General features: G+C 42.3%; 1 protein-coding gene across 1 annotated transcript in view; it reads left to right on the top strand.

Annotated features, from left to right (window-relative positions):
• Positions 1-25,522, top strand: part of g2e3 (G2/M-phase specific E3 ubiquitin protein ligase) — a 105,596-nt gene that overhangs the window by 65,903 nt on the left and 14,171 nt on the right. Inside the window, exons 8-12 of the mRNA XM_086003419.1 lie at positions 398-514; positions 7,428-7,552; positions 16,694-16,826; positions 20,889-21,205; positions 23,948-24,129. Of these exons, the coding sequence (XP_085859545.1) occupies positions 398-514; positions 7,428-7,552; positions 16,694-16,826; positions 20,889-21,205; positions 23,948-24,129 (874 nt within the window). The remainder of the gene's footprint in view (positions 1-397; positions 515-7,427; positions 7,553-16,693; positions 16,827-20,888; positions 21,206-23,947; positions 24,130-25,522) is intronic.

Genomic DNA, 25,522 nt, shown 5'->3' with positions numbered 1-25,522 from the left:
ATTAAACTTAACTGAAGGTGATCCAGCCCCGGTTAATTAGCATCACTTTAATGGCGTTGCTTCAATTCCCTCACTCCGCATCAGTAATTTCTCTCGGCCATTTCCCCTAGTGGCAAAATCAATGCTTGCTGTTTCTGCCTTCTAAAAACACGGCACACACATGTCATAGTTTTGAAGATCGGTGGTGTTGAATGTGTTGTAGAAAACCCAAGGACCCGCATAAAGTTGCAACAAGTTTTTAATGACCAAAATCTCTAATCAGTATATGTAATATTTTGTATACACTGGTGACTTGCTGAGATGACTTCCCTTTCTCCCCCTCCCCCCCCCCCCCCCCCCCCCCCTTTGCAGTAATACTTGATATTATGTTGCCAAATGTCTGGGATTTTTTGTACAGGGATGCATCCTGGGAACTTGAAGAGAATGCATTTCAGGAACTATTACAACGTTACCAACGATGTGATGCAAGAAGATGTCTCTGTAAAAATGGAAGAGAATATGCTGAACCTGATAGGTAAAATTCATTTTTCCACGAAAAGTGATTGCTGTATTAACAGCCTGAAATTAAGTTAATGAACCATGACATTGAATTCTATAAAGCTAATAAACTGGGATTTTGGGAAGCAATAGTATTACATTTTCAATTAAAATTTTGAGTTTAACTGCCAAAAAATCTCCTTGTTAAATATAAATAAACACTGAAAATAAACTGTGTGTGGGCATAAAAGCCCTTTCCGATGCTATCTTGGAGCTAACTGGTCACGGTTACTGCTATGACAGCAATGAAATATTTTCTGTAAAACACCAGCGTAGTTTCCTGGTGGTAAATTTAAGATGCCTTTGGCAGAAACTGGTTTCCATCATGTTTCAAATTTATAAGCTATTTCATGTTTTTTTTTCATTTTGAATGGTAGCTAGACATAGGCACTGGGATTTCAGAATTGGGGCTACAATTTTTTTCTGATAAGATCTGCTCTGTTCTTTATTGCAATGTAGGAGCGCGGGGTGAGTGAAAACACCCATGCTCTGGGTTTGACCGTGAAGTGATTGCCTTTGCTGATATCTGTAACGGTCTTTCCTCAGATTCATAGCGATTAGCCTGCCACATAAGGCTTATGAAATGTTAATTTGCGCAAAGTTGTCACTGATAGCTCAAGATCCAGTTATTTTTACTGCCCATCAAGCATTAGGATTCAAAACCTATCCAGGTGTTGAAAACCAGCAGCCTGCACTTGATATGACTGAAAGATATAACCAAATCAACAACTTTTGTTTCTACCTATTGAGAGGAATTTTTTTTTTTTTAAAGAAATTTGTTCAGTGAGGAACAGACTGTTTTGATCTGAGGTGTGAGAAGTTGCTTGCGTCTGATGTGATCAATGCAGTTTGTTAGCTATATCTACAGGTGAATCGGCAAAACTGCATCCAGACAACTTTGGCAAGCAACAATCAGTGACCACAGAAGTGTGCACTTGCGTGAAAGGCTTAAAGGACTCTGAGAATCTGAAACACATTGTTACATTGGTTTCAGAAAACAGTTTAAACTTATCAGAGAAAGTTAAAAATTATATTGGTATTCTTGGCCCCCTCCTATTTCTCATCTGCATTTTGCAGATGGGCGACATCATCCGAAGACATGCAACAGAGTACATGTTGAACCTAACGACACACAGCTCTACCTCACCACCACCTCTCTCGACGACGACTCTGTGTTGTCAGAATGCTTGTCCAACATGCAGTACTGGATGTGTTGCAATTTCCTCCAATTAAATATTGTGAAGTCGAAAGCCAGTATTTTTGACCTCCGCCACAAACTCTGTTCCCTGGCCACTGTCTCAGGTTAAACCAGACTGTTCTCCTTTAAGACCCTCCTTAAAATCTACCTCTTTGACTAAGCTTTTAGTCACCCGTCCTAATATTCTACAATCTCCTTCTCTGGCTTGGTGTCAATCTTTGTCCGATTATTGTTAAGCGCCTTGGGGCGTTCTCCTATATTAAAGGTATTATAAATGCAAGTTGTTGTATTTTAATTGTTTTGTTTCTGTATGTATTTACATTTTATAATTTTGACTGTGCTCACTGCAGTTGGCTAAAATTACTGAAGTGTTGGAAGATGTCTAATTAGAATTCTACTATGCTAACTAGCCCCTTCAACTATCTATAATTTTTACAGTCGAAACATGATTTGCACATTCCTTTGAAAAATGCTGTGAACTTTCCTCTTAAAATGTCTACAGGTATTTGTGACTCTTAACCCGCGATGCTTTGCTGTGATGTCAATAGGTGTTTGTGCCATGTATTTCTGGGCAGACTTAAGAATGAGCAAATCAAATACTCCTGGGCACCAACTTCCCAAAAGGGTCCAAATACAAGAGCAGGACCTTTATTTAAATATTTTAATGTGCCTAGCGTTCATTTCGGGCAGCACCCAGGTCACTTAGGGAGCACCAATAACCACTGACGGCCACCGCATTTTGAGAGTACTTCCGCTGCGGATGGTCCACCGTGAAATTGGTAAGTGGACTGCCAATTTCACGCCCAACAATTGGGTGAAATGCAAACATGTTTCTACCACATTTTACCGTAGAAGGTTTTTAGATTTCTCTGCACATCAATGCCTCAGAAGGCTGCAATCCAACCCCCACCCGCGCCAATGTGGAAGATATGCAAACTGCTGCCTGAAGACCTGCAGTCCACTTCGATCAGGAGAACAGCATTATCTGTACTAGTCAAAGTCACCACTTCTTGAATTTTTGTGCAACTGGATTCTTCCAGGCAGCATCTGATGACTTTTGCAACAGCCACATTAGTCGGGCAGCAGCTCCCCATTGTATAAAGATAATCACTGATCCTCTCTTCTGGGAGGCCTTGCAGTTCATTGCCTTTCTAGTAGAAGAGCAAGCAATCCAGTTCTACAGATTGGCACGGTTCCCACAGATGCAAGGAGTACTTGATAGTACATGTTCCTATCCGATTCCCAGGAAGCTATAATGATGCTTTCTTCATTCACCAATCTACCATACCAGCTGTGATGGCTCAAAGCCTTGTAACGGGTTGTTTGGTTAGTGATTAAGGCTATCCCTTGCAGTATGGCTGATTCTAGTAAGGCTGCAGCAAACCGAAGGGGAGAACAGCTATAATGAGGCCAGTGGCTCTACAAGAAGTGTTATAGAGCATTATTGATTGATTTAGTGGTCTGGATCACTGCACCCTATATAATGCAGTGAAGAAAGGCTTGCTCCCTCCCCCCACCATGAGGGTGTACCGGAAGGAGAGGACATGCAACAGAGCAGCTGGAGAAAGGAGGAAACGACTTATAGGCCAGTGCTTTCAATTAATAAAAGTCACTTCACACCTGTGTATTCTACACATCTCACCCTCCCATAGTTCCTCGCTGTCTAAGACTTCTGCCTATTTCCTTCATAAGACACAAGTCTACATTTCCCTTCCATTATCCAACTCCAAAAAGTTGCAAGCATCAGCAGAAATAAGGTCATAACTCTGGTTAAGCCGTGTCTACTGTTCAAAATAATATTCAAGTATGCCAAAAAATCCATTCACCCTGTCTACACCAATTTTGGCACACCGTGTCCACCCTTTATGCCAGCTATCTTAGTTGCTGAAGCTCCTGCTCTGCTACTTCTATGAGTGGCTCCCTGAATGAGTGATGGGTGCCAGGAATGGTTCTCCTGGAGCCTTCGAGACCTGAGGTGACTCGTTTTAGTGAAGCAAATGTCCCAGAGGCAGCTTTTGGCAGCCAGTCTCTTGCAGTGTCAAGGGATGTCAGGCTCATGTCTGGAGCTCCCTCATGTGCAGGAAGGGGCCTGAAGGAAGTTGGCTGAATGCCACTCTCTGGAGAGACAGTGACATGTTTTACCATTCCTTGAAGCCCACTGGTGCTAGGCAAGGGCTCTGAGGTGCTACTGGTCATTATAGACTGAATAGTCCCAATCAGGTCTCGGAAGCTCTGTGCAAATGTGTTCAGGCTGACCCTTGGGCATCTGTTAAAGCAGTGGTAGCCGCCAACCAGAAGCCACTATTGTCTTTCGTACATCTTCCTGGCACCTTTGTCACCTTGAGTGCCTGCACATGTGATCGCTGCTGCTGAGTTGAAGACTGGGCCCTTGAGATCTGGGCTCCTCGGCCAAGGACGGTCATTTCTCCACCTTCCATGAAGGAATGGTGATCTTCCCCTCTTTCATTCCATGGTCCTCCTGCTCACAAGTGCCCTGCCCAATGAAAACTCTTCTAAATCACTACTTCCACTTAAGTGCGTGTCTGAGATGTTGCTTGCACAGGTCAGATTCCTTGAAGGTGTTCTGGATCTGGAATTGCCTGGGTGGTTATTGGAATGGCTGGCTGCTTCTGGCAATGCACCCCTATGATGTGAAAAACAAAAAACATTTCTATATTCTCTGTTTCCCTCCCTGTGATGGTAACCCAGTAAGGAGTGGTAATGCTGCTCCTAATCCATCCCAAATGCATAAGTAGGGACCAGGAGGAAAAACAGGCAGGCGAGCAGCAGAACCATGTGGGCAGGCAGAAGTCCCACCTCCACTCTTCTGCCAACAGGAGGAGAATGCAGTTATACAGCTCAAGTTTCCTCCTTTTTTGAAACTAACTTCTTATCTCGTCTTGCATACTACCCTGGATTCTTATGGCTTTCAGTTTAATTAAAAATCTTTCATGTGAAACTTTCTGATGGTACAAAAAGCTAGATGATGGGGATCTCTAGTATCTACATTATTTGTAATATACTCAAAAGTGGAAGTTTGCCAAGCAGAATCTTCCCCTTCTAAATCCATGCTGGCCTTTTTATTAGGTTATTGTTACAAGGTATGGTTGTAAATATACCTTGTATGGTAGGCTAATGAGTCTAATTGCCTACATTTGCTTGCATCCAGTGCTATAAAATGTCCCTCTTGGGCACCTTCAGCACCCTCTGATCTGGGCCAGAGGGTTAGTTAGCCTTCAACTCCCTTCATTTATCAAACACCTTTGCCTCACTGATTTCAAAATCTTCCAGGATATTTGCTGTATTAAAAGAAATGGATAGAAAGTTAGTATAACCCTCTAGAATACATCTAGAAAGTATTAATTATTTGAAACTATTTTTACTTTGTACCCAATTTTTTTTGTTTCATGCAAGTTGATTGCTAAAAATGTTAGTGATGTCTCTAATCTTGGTCGAACAGCACAAGATTGTCAAACTGGAATGCAGTGCTCAAAAGGACATAGCCACTTAAGAAATCTTATTCGGCTGCAGAAAAAGGGTCCGCAGATCTTCAGAGTTATTCCTGCTTCAGAATTCCATTCCTGCTTCAGAATTCCAGATGTCTGTTGAGGTTACATTACAGCATCTCTTTCTATGCAATCTTCCAGCACAGGTAATGTAGTTGGAAAATTGCTGTGCATAATTGTAGCTTGAGCAAAACCAGAGTTTATTAATTTTTTGTAACTTACATGCAAAAAAATATTTGTATATTAATCCATATTATCGCTGCATGTTTTTTGCTTTTTTAAAGACTTCCAAAATGGTGTCTGGGGTGGCTTGTCTTCAGATCCACAGGATATGCACTTGTTACAACTAACCTAAGTTTATAATATTGCCCCTTTTTTGTTTTCAGAGAGCACTAATTATCATCATCAACCACTACAGCACCGATTGCTGAAACTGCTACATATGAGATTACCAGGGATGAGGACTTGTCGTTTGAAGCCACAGCATCACCATACAGAGAGGAATGCATAGTCACCTGACAAATGCCAGGAAGAACTATCCCTAATCCTTCACTGAGCCTGCCTGGAGGTACCTCAGATTTTGAGGTTCTGTCTTGGCAAATGGGGACATGTCAGTCACAAGAAACTTCGTTTCTCTCCCTGTTCCCTTACAAATAAATTATTTTGGAGCCTAATAGAGAAGAGTGTACACCTGCTGAAGTAAGCACAGACTATATCCATTGGAGTATGTAATCTGGCAACAGTGTGATGCATACTGATATAGTTTGCCTACATAACTGACACAATTGGCAGAGCAGATGGATGCTCTGGTCAATCTTCTGAGCACATAGGTGTAAAACCAACAACTCTGCTCCATACTATTTCAGAATGGAACTGCGGAAGGGTTTTGGAGGGACATTTGAAGGATTTGGGATCAGCATCTGCTTCACCTGTGATTGAGGTAGTCCACCACCTTGGATATAGTACTCTTGATCATGCTATGATGGATGTGCCCTTCCAAAGCACACTGCTCGTTTTATTCTGGATAAATATAAAAGTACCTGTAAAACAGTGATATGGCTATTTGCTAAGTACTGTTTTATCTCATGCACATTTTAATATATAGATTATATTTGCAAGACATATATTGCACTGGTATTCATTAAGTGTTGTTTACAGTTGAACAAATTACCTCAATGTAGTGGTGATAAATAGTTTATTATTTTCGAATAATTTATTTACCAGTACTAACTGGAAAGTTGTGACAATAAAATATCTTCATCTTCAGTGGGTTTTTTTTCTCATCCAAACAAAGCTTTCAGACTCAGTTCATGTGTTAATGAGAACCTTTAGAATGGTCAGCTGCTCACCCTGGATGGAGCAGTTCAGTCTGATTCAATGATGACCCTGCCCCCCTCCATCCCGTCCCTACAAAGTCCTGGCTCATTATATTATTATTCATGCTGTGGGTATCATGCCTAGTGGAGGAGTGTTATGGCTGGTGTTGGTACAAAAGTGGAATTATTGTCTCAATGTATCTGTTAGACAATTCAATAAGTGTGCATTCAGAATCGAGCACTACCATAATGCAATGTATAGTAGGTTCATAGCAATAAAACAGTGTTTAAAAATGTTTTGTCATTTCTGTCTATTGATGCAGGATGTCTCCCTATGCATCAGTATAGCAGGATTACATGTTTTCAATATTGTCTCACACATGTTAATGAAAATAGACTTTCAACTTAACTGTTGTCAAATTAAGGTCTGTTCGGAGTGTTATTTAAAAAAAAAAAAAAATAATACAAATATGTAAGCTATGTGATGATAAATTAATTGGATCCACCCCAGTAATTAGTTTAATCGTTAAATGTCACTCCTGTTAAATCCATGCTATAAAATACAAATCCGTGCTAGTTAGATTATCACAACTTTAGTGTCTGGCACATTTTGTGGATTAAGATAGCATTATCTAAAGTTTTTTTCTGAAATTTAGTTTGGGACATCATTTAAGGTGCCAGCTATCATTTCCCTGTTCTATTTAACCGTTGTATCTATAATTCCATGAACGACTAAGTAGAACATGGTTACTAACTTGCATGTTTCATTATGGCAACTGTTCGGTGGAGTTTTTTTTCCAGACAGTTACAATGTTGTGATGAAAATTTCTTGCAAAAGTATCTAATGGCTGCACCATTTTTCTATTTCAGCAAATGGGACATTGTACTTTGTAAGTACTGCGGCTCCAGTGGGACTCATCTGGCCTGTTCATTGTTAGCAAGCTGTCTGGAAAACTGGGAGTGCCCCGAGTGTAGAGATATTGTGTACAAATCAGGTAACTATTTTGAAAATGTGGCATTCCTATTTTAAAACATTTCTTTGATGTGTTTAACAATACATATTATTAGTGGCCAGGATCTTGCTCAAGTCGGTTCTAGTTTAGTAACTAGTTATCAGTTGATTGTATCTTTTATGGTGTTGAATGTATGGACTGATGCCGAGTTGAGGTCCATGCAATTTAAATGGAACTCTTATTAAATGCCTTCTGAAAACCCAATTCAATTATATTTGCTAGATAGCCCTCATCATCCTCATAAGAATGTTAGTAGACTAAGTGTAACTCGTATCTCTCAAACTATGGTACATAGAATTTGCAGCCATTTGGCTCAACAGTTCTGTGCTGGTGTTTTATGCTCTACACAAGCCTCCTCCCACCTTTCTTCATCTCACCCTATTGTAATTTCCTTCTATTCATTTCTCCCTCATGTACTTACCTAGCTTCCCATTAAATGCATTATGGTATTCTTCTCAACCCTACATGTGGTGACGAATGCCACATTCACATCACTTTGAGTAAAGGTGTTTCTCCTGAATTCCTTATTGGATTTATTAGTGACTACCTTACATTTATGGCCCTGAGTTTTGGACTAGCCTTTGCTGTTTAAGTGCACATGCTATGTAGTGCTGTTATGTATTTTTCCAAATATAGAAATTAGACTAACAAACGCAACATTTTACAGATCCTATCTTGCTCCCTTTTTTAAATATCACAATCACTTTTTTAAAAATTCGTTTATGGGATCTGGGCGTCGCTGGCAAGGCCAGCATTTGTTGCCCTTGAGAAGGTGGTGGTGAGCCGCCACCTTGAACCGCTGCAGTCCGTGTGGTGATGGTACTCCCACAGTGCTGTTAGGTAGGGAGTTCCAGGATTTTGACCCAGCGACTATGAAGGATCGGCAATATACTTCTAAGTCAGGATGGTGTGTGACTTGGAGGTGGTGGTGTTCCCATGCGCCTGCTGCCCTTGTCCTTCTAGGTGGAAGAGGTCGCGGGTTTGGGAGATGCTGCCGAAGAAGCCTTGGCGAGTTGCTACAGTGCATCTTGTAGATGGTGTACACTGCAGCCACGGTACGCCGGTGGTGGAGGGAGTGAATGTTTAAGGTGGTGGATGGGGTGCCAATCAAGCGGGCTGCTTTGTCCTGGATGGTGTAAAGTCTGTGGGTTGTGCAGTTAATAAATACACAGACTTCAGAAGTAACAAACAAAACAGGTCTTTACTATTCGAAGGTCTGGGCGAATCTGCCCAATAACTCCTGGCACAACACTTATATACTGGTGTGGTCACTATCGGTATTACAGTATACAGAAGCCAAACAAATAGTGCCACACCTAAAGTAGTTCCCTTAAAGGTGAACGGTTACATTCAATAGTTCCCTTAAAGATAGACGGGTACATACACTACAATCCTCCCTTTTTAGCTTATTACTTAGAGTCCCCGTTAAACATACATATCTTCAACTTCCTATAAAACAAATTACAGATATAATCTCGGTGGAGTCAATGTCATATAAAACAATTTACAAATATAATCTCGGTGGAAACAGTTCACAGGTTCAGTCTCTGCGGAAACAGTTCATAGATTCAGTCTCTGATCTTGACTCGTTCCGAACAACATTTCTTTGGTGTAGCCGGATTACCTGGCTAGCGTGACTCCTCCATAGCCTTTTTCTTGACGTAACAGCTTGAACCTTCGTCCTGTTGAACCAGCAGTGCGGACTTTTACAACCAACTGGCTGTCTTGACATTTTCCAGTTTTTCAACTAATTTAGCTCCTTTCGTAATGTCCCGCCTGGAATGGTAGAAGTGCGAATATTTTAGACAGTTATTATCTTCTGCTTTTTCTTTTCTGCCTTTTTGAAACTCTCGGAGCTCCTTTCTCGGCTGCCAGCTGTAGCGCCACCAACTCTCTATGTTCCTTAGACCTTAAGTGCTTCCTCCGGATTTCAGCACTTTGAGAGTTTTCATCACAAGCCGGGCAGACCACATCCTCGTAATATTCAGTGTCACTCAACAGGTCATGGTAATATTCGGGTTCGTCCTGAGTTAGGCCAGCGAGAGAGACTTCTTCTTCCTCCTCACCCGTCTGGACGTTAGCTGCCGGTGGTTCCTTCCCTAAACATCTTTCTTGAAAAGCCTTCTTCATGCATTCATATTCATCCCGCTCTTCCTGGGTTATCTGCCATTCCTTCATGACGGACCTCATTTGTGAGTTCAATACCTTCCTTTCCATCGGTAATTGCGTTATCAGGCTATTTAACCCTTCTACTGAAGTAACGGTTTCCACATTCTTCTGTTCACCTTGACGTGATTCAACGTACTTTTGGCATCCTTGTAAAATTTGTGTTGCCACCTCAGCTATCTCCGTGACTTTTGAGAGCTCCGAACTCGTTCCCCCTGAAGATTGAAGCTCGTGTTCAGATTGTTCCCCTTGCAGAGTCTTGTCCTTCAGCATATGAAGGAGTTGGCTGACCGTTAGCTCTTCCCTGGGGACCCGGTGGATCAGAGTCTTCTCCATTTCCTCCACCTCTTTCTCCAATACTTCCACCTTACGTTCCTCTTGAACTTTGGCTTTCAGCGCTCGGAAAAGTTGCGCCCTGATGCTCTCTAGTTCATGTTCAGGGACCATTCTTACAGTGTCCTGTTCTTCCACTGAAAGGATTCCCAGTTGAATCTGCTGTTCAAGTTGTTGAACCTCGGTCATTGCCGCCTCATATTTGTCTTGGGTGTCCTTCAATGTTTTTATAAGTTCTTGGACATCCTGTCTTTCATGCTCTGCCATGATTTTCACCTCTAATTTCTCATCTATGGATGGATCTCCTACCGATGAGTGTCTTGGCCTTGAGCTCATCAAGAATGTCCTGCAGCCGTTGGACTTCTTGCTCATGTTCAACCTTTAGTTGTTCATATGCTTCTACTGAAACTAGCTTTTCGGAGGCTGCCGAGTTAACCCCCTCCAGAATTGTAGCCTGGGCCTGTTCATACTGTTCTTTCAACTTCTCACACTCTGCTTGTAAGGAGTCGTAGAGCAGAACTGGAATAAAATCCTGGCTCCCTGAAGATTCCTCTTCCTTTGGTTCATTCTGTAAATATTCTAGTTCCTGAACAGCATCAGGGGAATGTGATTGGTATTTGACCACGATGGCTCTATGGTCACTCTCTGCTTGAGCTAGCTGTCTCTGTAGTCTTTCCAGGTTCTCCCATTCGGTGTCCCAGAACCTTTCCATATTTTTCATCTCTTGTACGAGACGGTCACCCAACTGTTCTAATTGTTGTCGTACTTTGACATAAGTTTGCGTCCGAGCTCGGTGTTCTTCCGTCATGGATGAATCCTTTGCTTGAACAGGCTCAGAATTCTCTGTCAACCTGGAGTTCTGCTCTGCAGCTTTATTCTTCTTGGTACCATAAGTCCTTCTGCATGTCTTCGTTTTCTTTCCCATCGTCGGCAAGTCCCTTTTAGCCTTGTCTTCCATATTCGACTTGGTCTTATCATCATCCATTTCAGAATCTGAGCTAATAGCTTGCACCGAGTCCTCCCTCATTATGGCTTTTAGGTAATGCCATTCCATGTCTATTTTCTTAATCCACTCCCATCCTAGAAGTGGTGGTCCTCCCTCAGGTAATACGTACAAGTTCATTCTTGGGTGTTCTTTACCCCTATCTCTCACCTTAACTCTTATTTTCCCCACGGGGTATACGTTATGCCCCGTGTATGTCTGTAATACGAACTTGGTATTTCTTAAAGGAATGTGAGAGAATAGCCGGTGGTAGTCCCTTCGGTTGATGACTGATAGAGCTGATCCAGTGTCCAGCTCCATTCTTACTTGGACTCCAGCTATTTTTAGTATGACCCAGATGGCCTGTAGATCCGTTTCTTTACCCACATTGTGGATTCTCAGCCTACCCAGCTCCTGGTTGTTTGGGTCTGAGTCTGAATTCTGTTCGTCTGAACTCTTCTCAGCCACCTTGTGTACCTTGTTGTACTTTTCTTGTGGTGGCTTCCTTTGATTATTGGTCTTTTTCCCGGACTGGCATACCTTCGCGATGTGACCCAGTTTGCCACATTTCCTACACTCTTGGTTCTTAAACCAGCATTGATTCTGGTCATGCGTGGTCTTCCCACAACGGTAGCATTTTGTTGTGCTTGAAGTAATTTGGTCCACCCCAAGTGCCGCCGCCTTTAGTTGCATTTCCGCCGTTCCTTTCGCTGCGGCTTCGTGCGATGCAGCTATAAGGACAGCCCTGTCCAGTGTGAGGTCGTTCTCTTCCAGTAGTCGCTTCTGCGTCCCTTCTTTGGACAATCCGCATACGAACTTGTCCCGCAGCGCTTCTGTCAGATTCCCTCCGAACTGGCAGTATTTCGCTAGCCTACGCAGTTCGACCAAGTATTCCGCATTGCTTTCGTCTTTCTTCTGCGTTCTTGCATAGAATTTGAATCGTTCAGCCAGCATCAGCGGTGTGGGGTTCAAATGGTCCTTCAGCACAGCCACAATCTCTTCGAAGGTCTGATCCGCTGGTTTATTTGATGCTATTAGATGCTTCAAGAGCCCGTATGTTTTTGCCCCCATCGAGTTTAGCAATGTTATCGCCTTGTCGTCTTCCTCTATTTTGTTGGCTTCGCAATAGATCTCTATGCGTTCCACGTACGTGGCCCAGTCTTCTATTTCCGAATTAAAGTCGTTAATATTCCCTCGCTTAGGCATTTTTCTTCCCTTGGGAGCAGCACCAGTATTTCTTTAAGTATTCTTATTTATTTGTGTATTTCTAAGATGGCGGTTTTCCCGCGAAATCGGCGGTTTCCCGCTCTTTCCTTCTCTCCCCGCCCACTTCAATGGCGGTATGTCAATCAAGATGGCGGTTTCCCGCTCTTCCTTTCTCGCCCCGCCCACTTCAATGGCGGTTTCCCGCTTCTGGCGTCTTCTCCGCCTAATGGCGGCTTCCCGCGTTTCTTCCCGGTGGAAGGGGTACGCTTCCCCCACAGCGGACAGGTTCAGCCGCTGGCTGGCTCTCGCGCAGTCTCTCTCTCCGTACCCGGCTCTGTCGCTCTCTCACCCGCACGTTCGGTGCTACCGGCCCTGGGTACCCCGTTGGTGGAGAACAGTTCAGCCGCTGGACTGGCTCTCGCGCAGTCTCTCACCCCGTTTTCGGCTGTGTCTCTCACCCACGTTCGGTTTTGCCGGCTCTGAGTACCCCGTTGGTGGAGAACAGCTCAGCCGCTGGACTGGCTCCTCGCAGTCTCTCTCTCCGCACCCGGCTCTCACCCGCACGGTTCCCGTTCGCCTCCCCAGCCCTCTCGCAGACCGGTGTTTCCCTCCCCGGCTGCGGTTGGGTTTCTCTTCCCGCGCCTACTCGCAGGCTCAGCGCTTCGTGGCTGCGGTCGCTGCCCGGATTTTTCCCGCCGATCGCGGTCCGGCTGTCACCCGACGCCGTTGGACCCGACTTTTGACCGGCACAGCTCCCCCTCGACGGATATTCTCTACACCTTCCCCTACTCACAGTCTCTTCGGCCGCCTTGTTCCCTGCTGATCGGCTCACTCTGTACCGTGGTAGAAGGGTAGTCAGTGCCTGTTGCAGACGGAAGCTTTTGTTGCTAAAGTCTTCCACCTTTCTCCTGCTGCAGCCTCGTGTTTTCTTCCAGCAGCACGACGAGGGCGGTTGCCTCTCTTCGACGCTCTTCTTGCTTTGGTAATCTTGCCGCAGGGTACGATCGGACTCGTCGCCACTGTAAAGTCTGTGGGTTGTGCAGTTAATAAATACACAGACTTCAGAAGTAACAAACAAAACAGGTCTTTACTATTCGAAGGTCTGGGCGAATCTGCCCAATAACTCCTGGCACAACACTTATATACTGGTGTGGTCACTATCGGTATTACAGTATACAGAAGCCAAACAAATAGTGCCACACCTAAAGTAGTTCCCTTAAAGGTGAATGGTTACATTCAATAGTTCCCTTAAAGATAGACGGGTACATACACTACAGATGGTGTCGAGCTTCTTGAGTGTTGTTGCAGCTGCACTCATCCAGGCAAGTGGAGAGTATTCAATAACACTCCTTACTTGTGCCTTGTAGCTGGTAGAAAGGCTTTGGGGAGTCAGGATGTGAGACACTCGCCACAGAATACCTAGCCTCGGACCTGCTCTTAATTTGCTATCTTCTAGCCCTTGCATGCAGTTCCATTGTTTATTGAGCTCTTAACAATAGCCAGCAGAGCTTCAACAATTTGCTTAAAGATTCTAGGATATACTGGATCTGGTCCAGATTCTCTCGACATTTAATTTGTGCAATTTGTTTTGACATGATTTACCAACCTCCATACATGATACAGCTTCTTGGAGGTTAATACTTCTGTTCAAGGCAATTGGGTTATGGTAGTCTGGGAGAAGTTCCTTAAGTGCTGCTCCAAGAAAATCTTGATTTGAGAATCCTGTCTTTGTTCCAATTAATTACATTTCTGGAGCAGGTTTTTTATTGGCTTTTTTTCTGCAATGTTAAAATGTTGGTCACATCCTTGCAGACTGTTTTTGTTATTATTTCTGATCACATTAACTTTGAAACAAACCATTGTTGGCAAATGCTGTACTGACTGCCTGCCAGCCATCAAATGTTCTACTTTTTGAATGAAATCAAGCTACATTCAAGATAGTCACCAAGAGCAATTCAAACTTTTGACCACATTGTTGCTTTTATATTCATTCTTGGGATGTGGGTGTCACTGGCAACATTTATTGCCCATTCATAGTAGCCTTGTGAAGGTGGTGTGGGACACCACCTTGAACCACTGAAATTCTTTGTAGCGATTTCACACAACTGAGTGGCTGCTAGGCCACTTGAGGGTAGTTAAGAGTCAACCACAATGGTCTTGGACTGGAGTCACATATAGGCTAGATCGGGTAAGGACACTAGTGAACCAGCTGGGGTTTTATGCCAATCTGACCGCTTCATGGTCACTTTTTATTGATACCAGCTTTTTATTTCCAGATGGAGTATTGTCCAGGCCTCTGGATTATTAGTCCAGTGACATGAGCACTGCACTACAATGTTGTTAGTGACCATCTCCAATTTCTACTGATACAGCATTCAAAACTAACTTCTTGAAATAAGTGCATCTGGATTAAAATTGGTCACAGTGTGAATTAGAATTTATTGTGACTACAGTCACTTTGTAACAGTCCATTTCCATTTCTAGATATCTTCCAACTACCAAAATTGTGTTGGCATTGGCATGATAACCACAATATAAATGTCTGTGAATAGTTCTTTAATTTGCTCTCAATCCCCCAATAACTTGGAACACTAATCAGTATTTAGTCTATGCATAACTTTATTTTGATATTCAGCATAGTTAACAAATTACTGCTGATTTTGAGGTTACTGCTCTTTATTACTTGTAATAACTTTGGAACTAAATTGTTAATTTTTTTTAATTTGTTGTTGCAATGTGGGTGATGCTGGCAAAGCTGCATTTATTGTCCATCCCTAGTTGTCTTGAGAAGGTGGCGAACTGTCTTCTTGAACCAATGCAATCCTTGTGGTGGTGTTCCCACGGTGGTGTTGGGTGGGAATTCCAGGATTTTGACCCAGGACAATGAACGGACACTAATATGTCCACATCACAGTGGTGTGTGACTTGGAGAGGAACTTGGAGGTGATGGTGTTTTCATGACATCGCTGACCTTGTATTTCTTGGTGATAGAGGTCGTAGGGCTAGGAGGGGCTGTTGAAATAAGCTTCAGTCTCAGTGCATCTTTGGTGGAAGGAGTAGATATTGGGGTAGAGTTTCCGCTCGGTTGCGCTGGGTTTTTTCGGCGCAATTCCCTGAAATTGGTGTAACGTACACAAAAGATTGCGGCATTTTAAGTGCAAATTACGTTCAGCACAACTCAAGTTTCTGCTATCTTTTGCACTCGTTTAAAAATACATCGCATTAAAAGCCATGCCCCCATGATGAATTAATCACCATTGCAAGTTCCTGCTAATTTAGTTTGTTTGCAGGCCGAGGAGGCTCTTAATAAAAATAAAAAAATTAAAAAAAAATCTGGTTCTTTTGGGCGCAAGGACACGAATAGGCACATTTTAAAAGGTTTTGAATGTAATTTTTTTAAACTTGCACAAACTACTGTACCTAATATAACTAGTAAATGGTTCTTTTTTTGTGATTTTCAGTAATTTAAAATAGTTACTCACGTGGATTGACATTTCTCTAGATTATTGATTAAAAATTATTTTTTGTGATTAAATCCATTTTCAGTTGTATTACTCAAGCTGCACCAAGTTACCACTCTTGTATCACAGAATTTTTTTAAAAAGCTAAATGTTTTTATTAAAAAAAAAAAAAATTGTTCTAAAGCGCTGCCCGATTGCGCTGGTTCATGGTGGATTTTGGTTCGGCGATATGCAGACGAGTTTGATCAGAAACCTGGGTGGGGTGGAAACACTTCTCAAAATGGGCGTAATCGCCGATTTGCACCCAAAGCAGACACTCCATTGATTCAAGCAGACTGCTTTTTTCCCTGGATCGTGTTGAGCTTCTTGAGTGTTGTTGCAGCTGCACCCTTCCAGGTGAATAGTCAGTATTCCATTGCACTTCTGAAATTGTAGCAGCTGTATGCTTCTTGAATGCACTGTGCAAAGAGGGTATTGTTGGGTATAACAGAGTGTAGAATGATCATCTGAAGCACTGAGCAGGACTGACCTGTGCAGTTACTGAACATAAGTGAGAATACTTCAGTGGGCAAGGCATGCATACTGGATGAAGACCAGGAGCCTTGGAAGGTAAAGGAATGAACCCCAGGCAGGTAAAAGCTATGTGCCAAGCTGAAGCTGAGAAAGGGGGATTCTATGGAAATGTCTGAAATGAAGCGTGACAACAGACAAATGGCTGTGGATGCTAATGCATGTTGGTGTGGTCTTGTTTTCATCTATAACTTGCCCAGTTGTGCCAACTAACTGACTTGAAATGTGTGAAAACGATATTGCAGTTTCTATAATGCTGCGGTCATCACTTGAAGACATGAATAATGCCTCGTTGAAAATCAAATGGAAATGCTGAGAGATTGTAAATGTTCACTTACTAATGACTGGTTCTGTAAAATTGGCCAGATTTAACTTTGTAAAATTATTTTTCATTTTTCCCCATAGAGAAGTTAAGAAAAAGGCTTGGGTCAGAGATAAACTCGCCAAAAAGGAAATTTGCAGATAATCAAGAGTCGCTGCATTCTCCTTCTAAGTGCCCTAGATTATCAAGTGGAACTCTGAAAGAACGCAAAAAGTGGTTAGTGCTGTTGCAAAAATTATTCATAGTCAAGTTATAGAATGTTGAGACTCTATCAGTACTTGATTATAACAATTCAATAACATAGTTTATTTAATGGATCCAAATTCTGAAGCTCAAAAATAATTTTTTTGCCTGACCACTTCCTTGTATCCCTCACTTCCCACATCTCCCTAACCCTTCCAGCCACATTTACTTCTGCATCTGCCTCTGTCTATATCTCTGCAGCCATTGCTTTGCTTATCTCCGCCTTTTGATGCCCTTATCTTCAGCAAAACCTTCACTGTCTGCCACCCTGGCCATCCCCCGGTACGGCCTTATTTTCACTCACCTGGGGCCAAGCCTCGAGAAAATCTGCGCCACAACTGGCTTATCCATCCATCACCAGATCTGCATGGCAGGTCACGCTCTACCAGGGGCCTCTGTCAAAACTAGTCTTGTCATTCTGAAGAACAGTGATGATGCCTGGCTTTGTTTCTCTACAGTAAACCTTCTCCTTAAATCCTCGCCTCCAACAAAAATGAGCTAATTGACTTCTTGTTAATAAGATTGAAACCATCCATTCTGCTGTTTCCCTCCCTTCCCCTTGACCACCAAACCTCCCACTCCACTGTACCCCTGAATCCCCATCTCTGGTTTCACTCCCAGCTCCCACCATGCCCCCTCTGGGCTTATCTAGTTATGCGACCCACCTCCTGCTCTCATGACTTTCCACTAAATTATTTCCCTCCTTGGACCGCAAGCTAGCTGGCATCGTAAATGATTCCCCCTCCTCAACTACTGCCCCCCTCCTTTTCAAAACTGCCATCACCAACCCCTCTTCAAAAACATACCCTTCTCTCTGTCCTTATAAATTACCGCCCCATCTCCAAAGTGATTGAGTGTGTTGTCACCTCCCAGATCTATGCCCCGTTCTCCCTCAACTCTGTTTGAATCGCTCTGATCAGGTTTGCATGTTTCCCACAGCACTGAAACCGTCCTAAACAAAGTCGCAAACAGCATTTTCTGTGACTGGTGCATTGTCCCTCCTTGTCCTCTGAGCTCTCTGCAGCTTTTGAAACAATTGGCCACACCTATTTGGTCCAACAAGCCCACTATATTCAGTGGCGCTTGTATGATTTACTCTGTTCTGGAATTTTGTACGGTAATTCAATAAAAAATTATCCATCAGTCCAATATTTTTTAGCCAAAATGCATTTCCTAGATGACCATCTAATGGCTGACAGAATTAGTGTAGAGTATTTGATCATTTCATACCGTAGCTTCATTTCATGAAGAGAATAGATTAGTTTTTTAAGTGAGTTAATTTACATTGCATTGTCACTTTGAATATATATTCCACATACTGACTACTGGTTGGAAGAGAACAATTATTCTCATTTTTAATCTTGGTTTATAAGTGTTTTATTCTGTGAGCACAGTTTATTAAATAACCTGTTTAGATTCATGTTATTGATGCCATTAAGTATTTTTAAAGGTTAGGATCATTTTCTTCAACTCATTGTTTATCCCTTGAGAACAAATTCAATTCTGTATGCTGTCCTCGTAGTTTACTATTTTTTTTTAGCACCCAAATCATCTTTGTCAATTGCATCCATATCATTTTCATAATAAGTTGCCCAAAATTCAGTGATTTTGGCTATTTACAGCATGTTTTAAAAATTATTTGGAACACACTGTTGCAAATGGGGCTTTGCCTGTCAGACTGTTAATCAGCCTACGAATCCTTCCACTACTTCATACTTTCCCCAAGGGTGAACAACAAACTAATGTTATGTGATAGCCTAAATGCCACTCTAAATCTCTGGTATTTGTCCCTGAAATGCATCACCCTAATCTGGTATGACAGGAAACACAAATAGAATCATGTAGAATTCATATAAACAATCAGTTATCTTATTTCGTGGACATGCCTTCCTTTTATTAAAAAAAAACAATAAACAAATATTGCCCAATCATTCTAAAGTGAGTAACATAAAGAAGACACTTCAAGAAAGCAGTCTTGATGAAAACACAACACAAGCTGTTGCAGTTCTAGAAATCATGGATAAGATCACTCATGCAAGATCCACAATCACTGTGTGAAGTGTAGTACATTCTGATTCTTAAAATATGTGTCACACTAGCTAGAGAAACCGGAGTCAGCACTGAAGATCTAGGAAAGGTTTGCCCTTCTGCAGGGGAATAGATTAGTGGGAATATTACTCGCCTGTTCTTTCCACACCCACCATCTCGCTGATCTTGCTGTAGGATGTTTCGTGTGGGAGGAAGCTTTCCTGTTTGAGAGCGATGGTAAGTTGCAGACATATGAACATACAAAAATGACAGGCAGGGAAAGACCAGATGGTCCATCCAGCCTGCCCAACACTCGTGATGCCATGAATAGACATTTCCTACTCCTACCCCGCCCCCACCCACCCCAACAGCCATGTAATTTCCTGAGGGGCAAAAAAAACCACGGCCAACAAGGGAAAACAAACCTGGAAAATTCCCCTCTGACGACCTCAGGCGAGCGAAACCAGTCCAGGAGACCAGATTGACTATGCTTACATTAACTGTTAAATCACTAACCTTTTTATAAGATGCGATATCTGCTCCAGCCAAGAACCGGTCCAGCTCCCTTTTGAAGGCATGCAGAGAGTCAGGACACACCGCACAAGCTGGCAACGTATTCCAAAGGATCACTACTCTCTGGGGAAAAGAAGAACTGCATAACATCTAGCCTATTCCTACTCTTGCATAGTTTAAATGCATGATGTCTGGTCTAATCTGTCAAAATAAAATAAATCTATCAATAAATATGCAATCCAGTCCTTCATTTTATATACCTCTATCAGGTCGCCTCCAAGACTACGCGGCTCTAAAGTGAGTAGACCCAGCTCTCTAAGCCTACCTGAGGAACTAAGGTTCTTTAAGCTGGGAATCATTCTTGTGGCTCTCCTCTGAACCTTTTCCAAGGGCACTATATCATGCACCATGTGAGGGGACCAGAACTGGACACTGTACTCTAGATGCAGTCTAAACAAGGACCTGTATAAGGACAGAATGGTGTCCTTTGACATGTATTTAATGGATCTATAAATACAACCCAATATCCTGTTTGCTTTGGTTACACATTCTTCACATTGGTCGTAAACCTTGATTGATCTTTGCACAATAACACCTAGATTTGGTCCATCAGTCCTGATGTCGTCTTATTTGGCTTGGTGTCAAATTTTGTCTGAACTCTCCAGTGAAGCGCCTTGGGATGTTTTGCTATGTTAAAGGCGTTCTATAAATGCAAGTTCTTTTTCTCAACCGCTTTCAGTATTGTTCCAACTTATGAGATCATGGCCTCTATTAAACCCCCACCACCCTGTAACATGTTCCCAACCCGCCGTGTGTGCTCCCGTTGCTGTTTTTATGGTGGTGGGCAAGTGTCCTGCCATTGGGAGGCGTGACACTTCATTAACATATTTAAATAGGGCAATTGGAACTTAATTTTAAATTTAACAGATGCCACGCTGGTTTCCCAGGGCTTTGGGAACCCAGCAGTTAAAGTGAGGTGGGAGCTGCCGGTTCCAAAAGCAAATGCCTTTTCCAGCAGTCCTTATGGGCCAGGAGGAGCTGGAGTGCTCCCCGTGGCCCATCAAGGAAGCACTCGGCCTCCCTTCTGCAATCGCCGCGGCCTCCTGTTGCTGGTTTTCCCGCCCAGCAGACGACCAGCCTGTCAAGTTGGCTGGCTGCTGGGTGGGAAAGCTAAGAAAAAAAGTTGAGGTCCTGATAATAAATTTAGCAGGTGCTCTGTGTCGTGTCTTGCCATACCCATATGTCTGGTATTTTTGGTTCCTTTGCTTAAGAACTCATCTTCCAGTGTTTGTTTTGTGCTAAAGACTGTTGGACCTTGTTAGAATATCTTTCACTTTTGCTTTTCTATTATCTAAGCTTGTAAAATGTTTCAAAACTTTTATTGGAAAGTTACTTTTTTTTCTGTTAAGTAGAACATGTAATGTTGCACAATTATTTTTCCAATGATTAACTTCAACTACAAAATATTGCTTTTTTTAACCATTTCTTCAACAGCCAGATATTTGCGTCAAGATCACTTATAGACATTTTGAAAGACTTAAGGTCACAAATCAAATTGAATGACATCTCAAGAATCACTGTTGACAGAACAAATGTCTGGGAAGGAGCTCTGAGCGAGATGAAACGCAAAACGTTCAGCCCCACCAGCACAATTTGTGTTCAATTTTCAGATGATGCTAGAAAACCTCAAGAGGCTGTTGATCTGGGAGATCCCGGTCATGAATTTTTTCGTTTGCTCATGCATCATCTTGAGAATTCAGTCTTGTTTGACGGTTCTACTACCTCGAAGAACATGACTCTAAATTCTCGAGGTTAGACATTTTTAACATTACTGTATATATATTAAACTTCACAACTATAGTTTATATTCAAATGTTTGTGATTTGCATTTGATTTTGACGTAGTACAAGAAAAGATCGATGGAGAATTGCTAAATGCTGTTATGTTGGTTTGATAATGAGCTTAATTTTCACTTGCATGCTTCTTTGTAATTTGAGTATAGTCCAATACTAGAAGGAAATGTTCAGAAGGTATCAGTAATGCTACTTCGAGAAGGCTTCCTACCTAACGGCTTTACAATTCCCAGTTAAGTAAAAGGATATGTTACAATGAACAGTAGAATATGATAAATATCTTCATTAGAAAGGCTCAGCAGATAGATACTACTTGATCTCAATGGCAACCTCTGGAAAGTGTCCAGCACTTGTACACAAGAGTGCATTTTGTTCCATGTCAATTTGAACATTTTTCAAAAAAGGTGCAGTGGTTTCACAGGTATTGCAAATATTCAGTTTGTGGACAATTGTAAAATTTATTAAAACTAAATTGAAGTGCAAATAGCAATTTATATCTTTTTAAAGTTTAACTATACTCTAAGGCATTTCTTCCTCTGTTGAGAGTGTTTCTGTTTGATTTTCTTTAATGACCAGAAATGCTTAATTAACATCTTTCTGTACAAGAGGAAGTCTCTGAGAGGCAAATGCTGTCATTATATTAGGAGACAAGAAGCTTGTTAACCTATTATTTTTATATGAAATCCAAGATGATTAAAATTAACTTACTGCCACTTTTGCATTTCAATATAATTTTATTGTTAATACAGTTTTTATTTTCAGTAACACATGGAAATAAAAGTACCCATCTGGTGAATGCAAAACTACAAAGGCGACTTAGATTGAAAGATCTACCTCAGGTTTTCTTGATGCTTAACCATAACTAATATTTTATGAAAAATTAAATCATGTCTGATTTCTCCTATTATTGCAGCACTCCCTAATGCATCTCTGTCCACTTCACAGAAATCACAGAAACCCCACAGTGCAAATAGAGGCCATTTCGGCCCATCGAGCCTGCACCGACACATATCCCACCCGATCCCCGTAACCCCTACACCAACTCATATCCTACCCTATCCCCGTAACCCCATGTATTTAATCCCCCTAACACTAAGGGTCAATTTTATCATAGCCAATCAACCTAACCTGCACATCTTTGGACTGTGGGAGGAAACCGGAGCACCCGGAGGAAACCCACGCAAACACGGGGAGAATGTGCAAACTCCACACAGACAGTCACCCGAGGCCGGATTCGAACCCGGGTCCCTGGCGCTGTGAGGCAACAGTGCTAACCACTTGTCTTGTGTTAATAAATCTACAAAGTGTAGTTAAAGTTTGTACATAAACAACATTGGGATATTGCTGTCTACGTGCCACCAGAGCAACAGTAGCTAGTTGATATCTATGGTCTCATTCTATACAATGAGAAGTAAGGAATGGAGCACTTAACTGAGATCTTGGCCCAGAAATTCGGGTCCCAACACGTGAGTACGCATGGGGTATTCGTGCGTAGGCCCAACGAAAGTGCCGGTTTCGTGCATGCATGGGAAACCGGCACTTCCGTTCCCCTGAAAGAAGGGGTTGAGAGGTGGAATGCGTGCGCATCGAACTACTGTACGTTTTTTTCCCAGGTTTTTCCGGGAGGGTAAGTCTCCAACAGTTGCACTTTTAAAAAGCAGGCGCAAGGCCTGCTTTTAACAAGTTAAGTGGTGAATTAATTTTAAAAAAAATTTAAATTTCCACAAGTTTATTATTTTTAAATACTTTAAAGAAAGGTAAGTTTATTTTTAGCCTCGTTAGAAAATGTAATTAATTTAAAAAAAAATTTAAATTGTTTAAAATAGTTATTTCATGTAATTTAGTTATTTTTTAAAATGTGATTTAAAAAAAAAAAAAAAAATTATTTGACGTTTTAGTGATGTTTTGGGGCTTATAGTATTTATAGGTTTGACAGGTAACTTATGAATGAAGCATTCCCTGCTACCCTTGGCTCTCCATGGCCCACGTGATCCCAGGGGACGCATTGAACTAACTGCGCACCTGGGATACGCAAGCACTGCGCGCTGGCAGTTGGAAGAGGCCCAGGATTGGAATCCCACGCGGGCCCGCAGCTCAACGGCCGGTGCGCTAGGTAAGTGCAGGTCGGGGGCTTGCACCCGTGGGAAGCCCCCGACCCGAATTTCTGGGCGCTAATCTCTATTAACCTGTGCCACGTCTTTAAGTTTGCTCCACTGCAAGGATACAGCTGCACAGAATTTTGCCCAACATCTGGTGTTATGGGCAGTTAGCAAGAAAGCTTGGTCTGAAACAGTGTAGCAGACTGTCTCCTAGGAGAGAGCCAGTGGATTCTATGGACATGTATTTATTCATTTACATGTGCAAATGGATAGATACCTTGTTAAGTATAGATTGTCTCCTTGCTACTGAATATTAAAATGAAAAATCAGAGGTCTGATTACCCAGGTTGCTGCTATGTGTCTGGCACTCTTGATAGGCAGGGAATTGGATCAAACTAAATAAATAAAGAACTTGGATTTATATAGTACCTATCACAACCTCAGGAGGTTCCAAATGCTTCACAGCCAATTATGTACTTTTTAGGTGTAGTGACTGTTGTAATGCAAGGGCAGTAGATAGTGAGTGGACATATTTGCCCTATTGCTTCCCCCCACTCTTACTGTATAATATGCATGTATTTATGTTTATTTCCTTCTGTAGCTCTTAGGTGGGACTGGTATTATGAAGCAGGACGGATGATTGCACTATCATTAGTTCATGGTGGTCCATCGCCAAACTTCTTCTCCACAACTCTGTTTAATTGTCTGGCCTATGGTCCAGAGATAACTGAACCAACCATGGAAGATGTCACACATTTTGAGGTGGTACAAAAGATCAAAAAGGTAAATTCTTACTGGTTCTTAAACTACTACTTTTAAGTGCTGTTTTCAGCAGCACTGGACTAGCACACCTTAATTTCACCAAAAGGAGATGGATTCAAATCCACCAACAACTGGTAACGGAATGAAAGTCTTTCCTCTCTGCTAGGTGTAAAGGTATCGTGTGAGATGACGGGTGACTTAAATAAAATTCCTAGTAGGCATAGGCCCATAGCATAAACTGGCATTCCCTCACCGAGAAGCCATAAGGATAACTTATGTGAGAAATGGGGAAAAAATCACTCTTGTGCAGTAAGAAGCGGTGTTCTGAGGATGGGAGCTTTACAGTACTATGCATTGATTATTCCTGACTTGAGAGTGCTTGATGCAAATACTGGGTGCCAGAAGTAGAAAGTGTTCTATTCCCAGAACTGACCTCCCTTATCTTGAACAGAAGGGGGGAAAAAATCATCTCTCCGCAACACCCCAACTCTACACTGTCCAGTTCCTAAGCTTCGGTACTTCCCACAGAGAGGGAGGGAAACATATCGGGGAATAATCCACAGCACAATATTGCGTACCTAGCAAGCTTAGCAGCAACATTCCTATCTACTGCCTTAGAAACATAGAAGATAGGAGTAGGCCATTCGGCCCCTCAAGCCTGCTCCGCCATTCAATGAGATCATGGCTGATCAGCCAAATTCAGTACCCTGTCCCTGCCTTCTCTCCATATCCCTTGATCCCTTTAGCCTTAAGAAATATATATACCTCCTTCTTGAATATATTTAATGAATTGGCCTCAACTGTCTTCTGTGGTAGAGAATTCCACAGGTTCACCACTCTTTGGGTGAAGAAATTCCTCCTCATCTCTGTCCTAAATGGCTTACCCCTTATCCTTCGACTGTGACCCCTGGTTCTGGACTCCCCTGCCATCGGGAACATCCTTCCTGCATCCAGTCTGTCCAGTCCTGTTAGAATTTTATAAGTTTCAATGAGATCCCCCCTCATTCTTCTAAACTCCAGCGAGTATAAGTCCAATTGACCCAATCTCTCCTCGTACGTCATTCCTGCCATCCCAGGTATCAGTCTGGTGAATCTTTGCTGCACTAACACCATGGCAAGAACATCCTTCCTCAGATAAGGCGACCAAAACTGCACACAATACTCAAGATGTTGTCTCACCAAGGCCCTGTACAACTGCAGCAAGTTTTGACCTTGAATACTGTCTGGCGTGGAGACACTTAGTTTGTGTTGGGGGTGGAGAGAAAATATATATAAAGTCTGCGTTTCATGCCTTTGTCCATCATTCGAGCATCGCACTTGATATGCAAAAGTATATGTCGCACTTGATTGACTCAAGTTACTTATTTATAAAATGTAACATCACAACTGAACAGATCGGGAACGTACCATTAAA

Source organism: Somniosus microcephalus, chromosome 12 (assembly GCF_052327205.1).
Source record: "Somniosus microcephalus isolate GS21.2 chromosome 12, FLI_Smic_1.0, whole genome shotgun sequence".
NCBI classification, from domain to species: Eukaryota; Metazoa; Chordata; class Chondrichthyes; order Squaliformes; family Somniosidae; genus Somniosus; species Somniosus microcephalus.
Note: the sequence above shows the minus strand (reverse complement) of the source record. Positions and strands in the feature narration are given on the sequence as shown.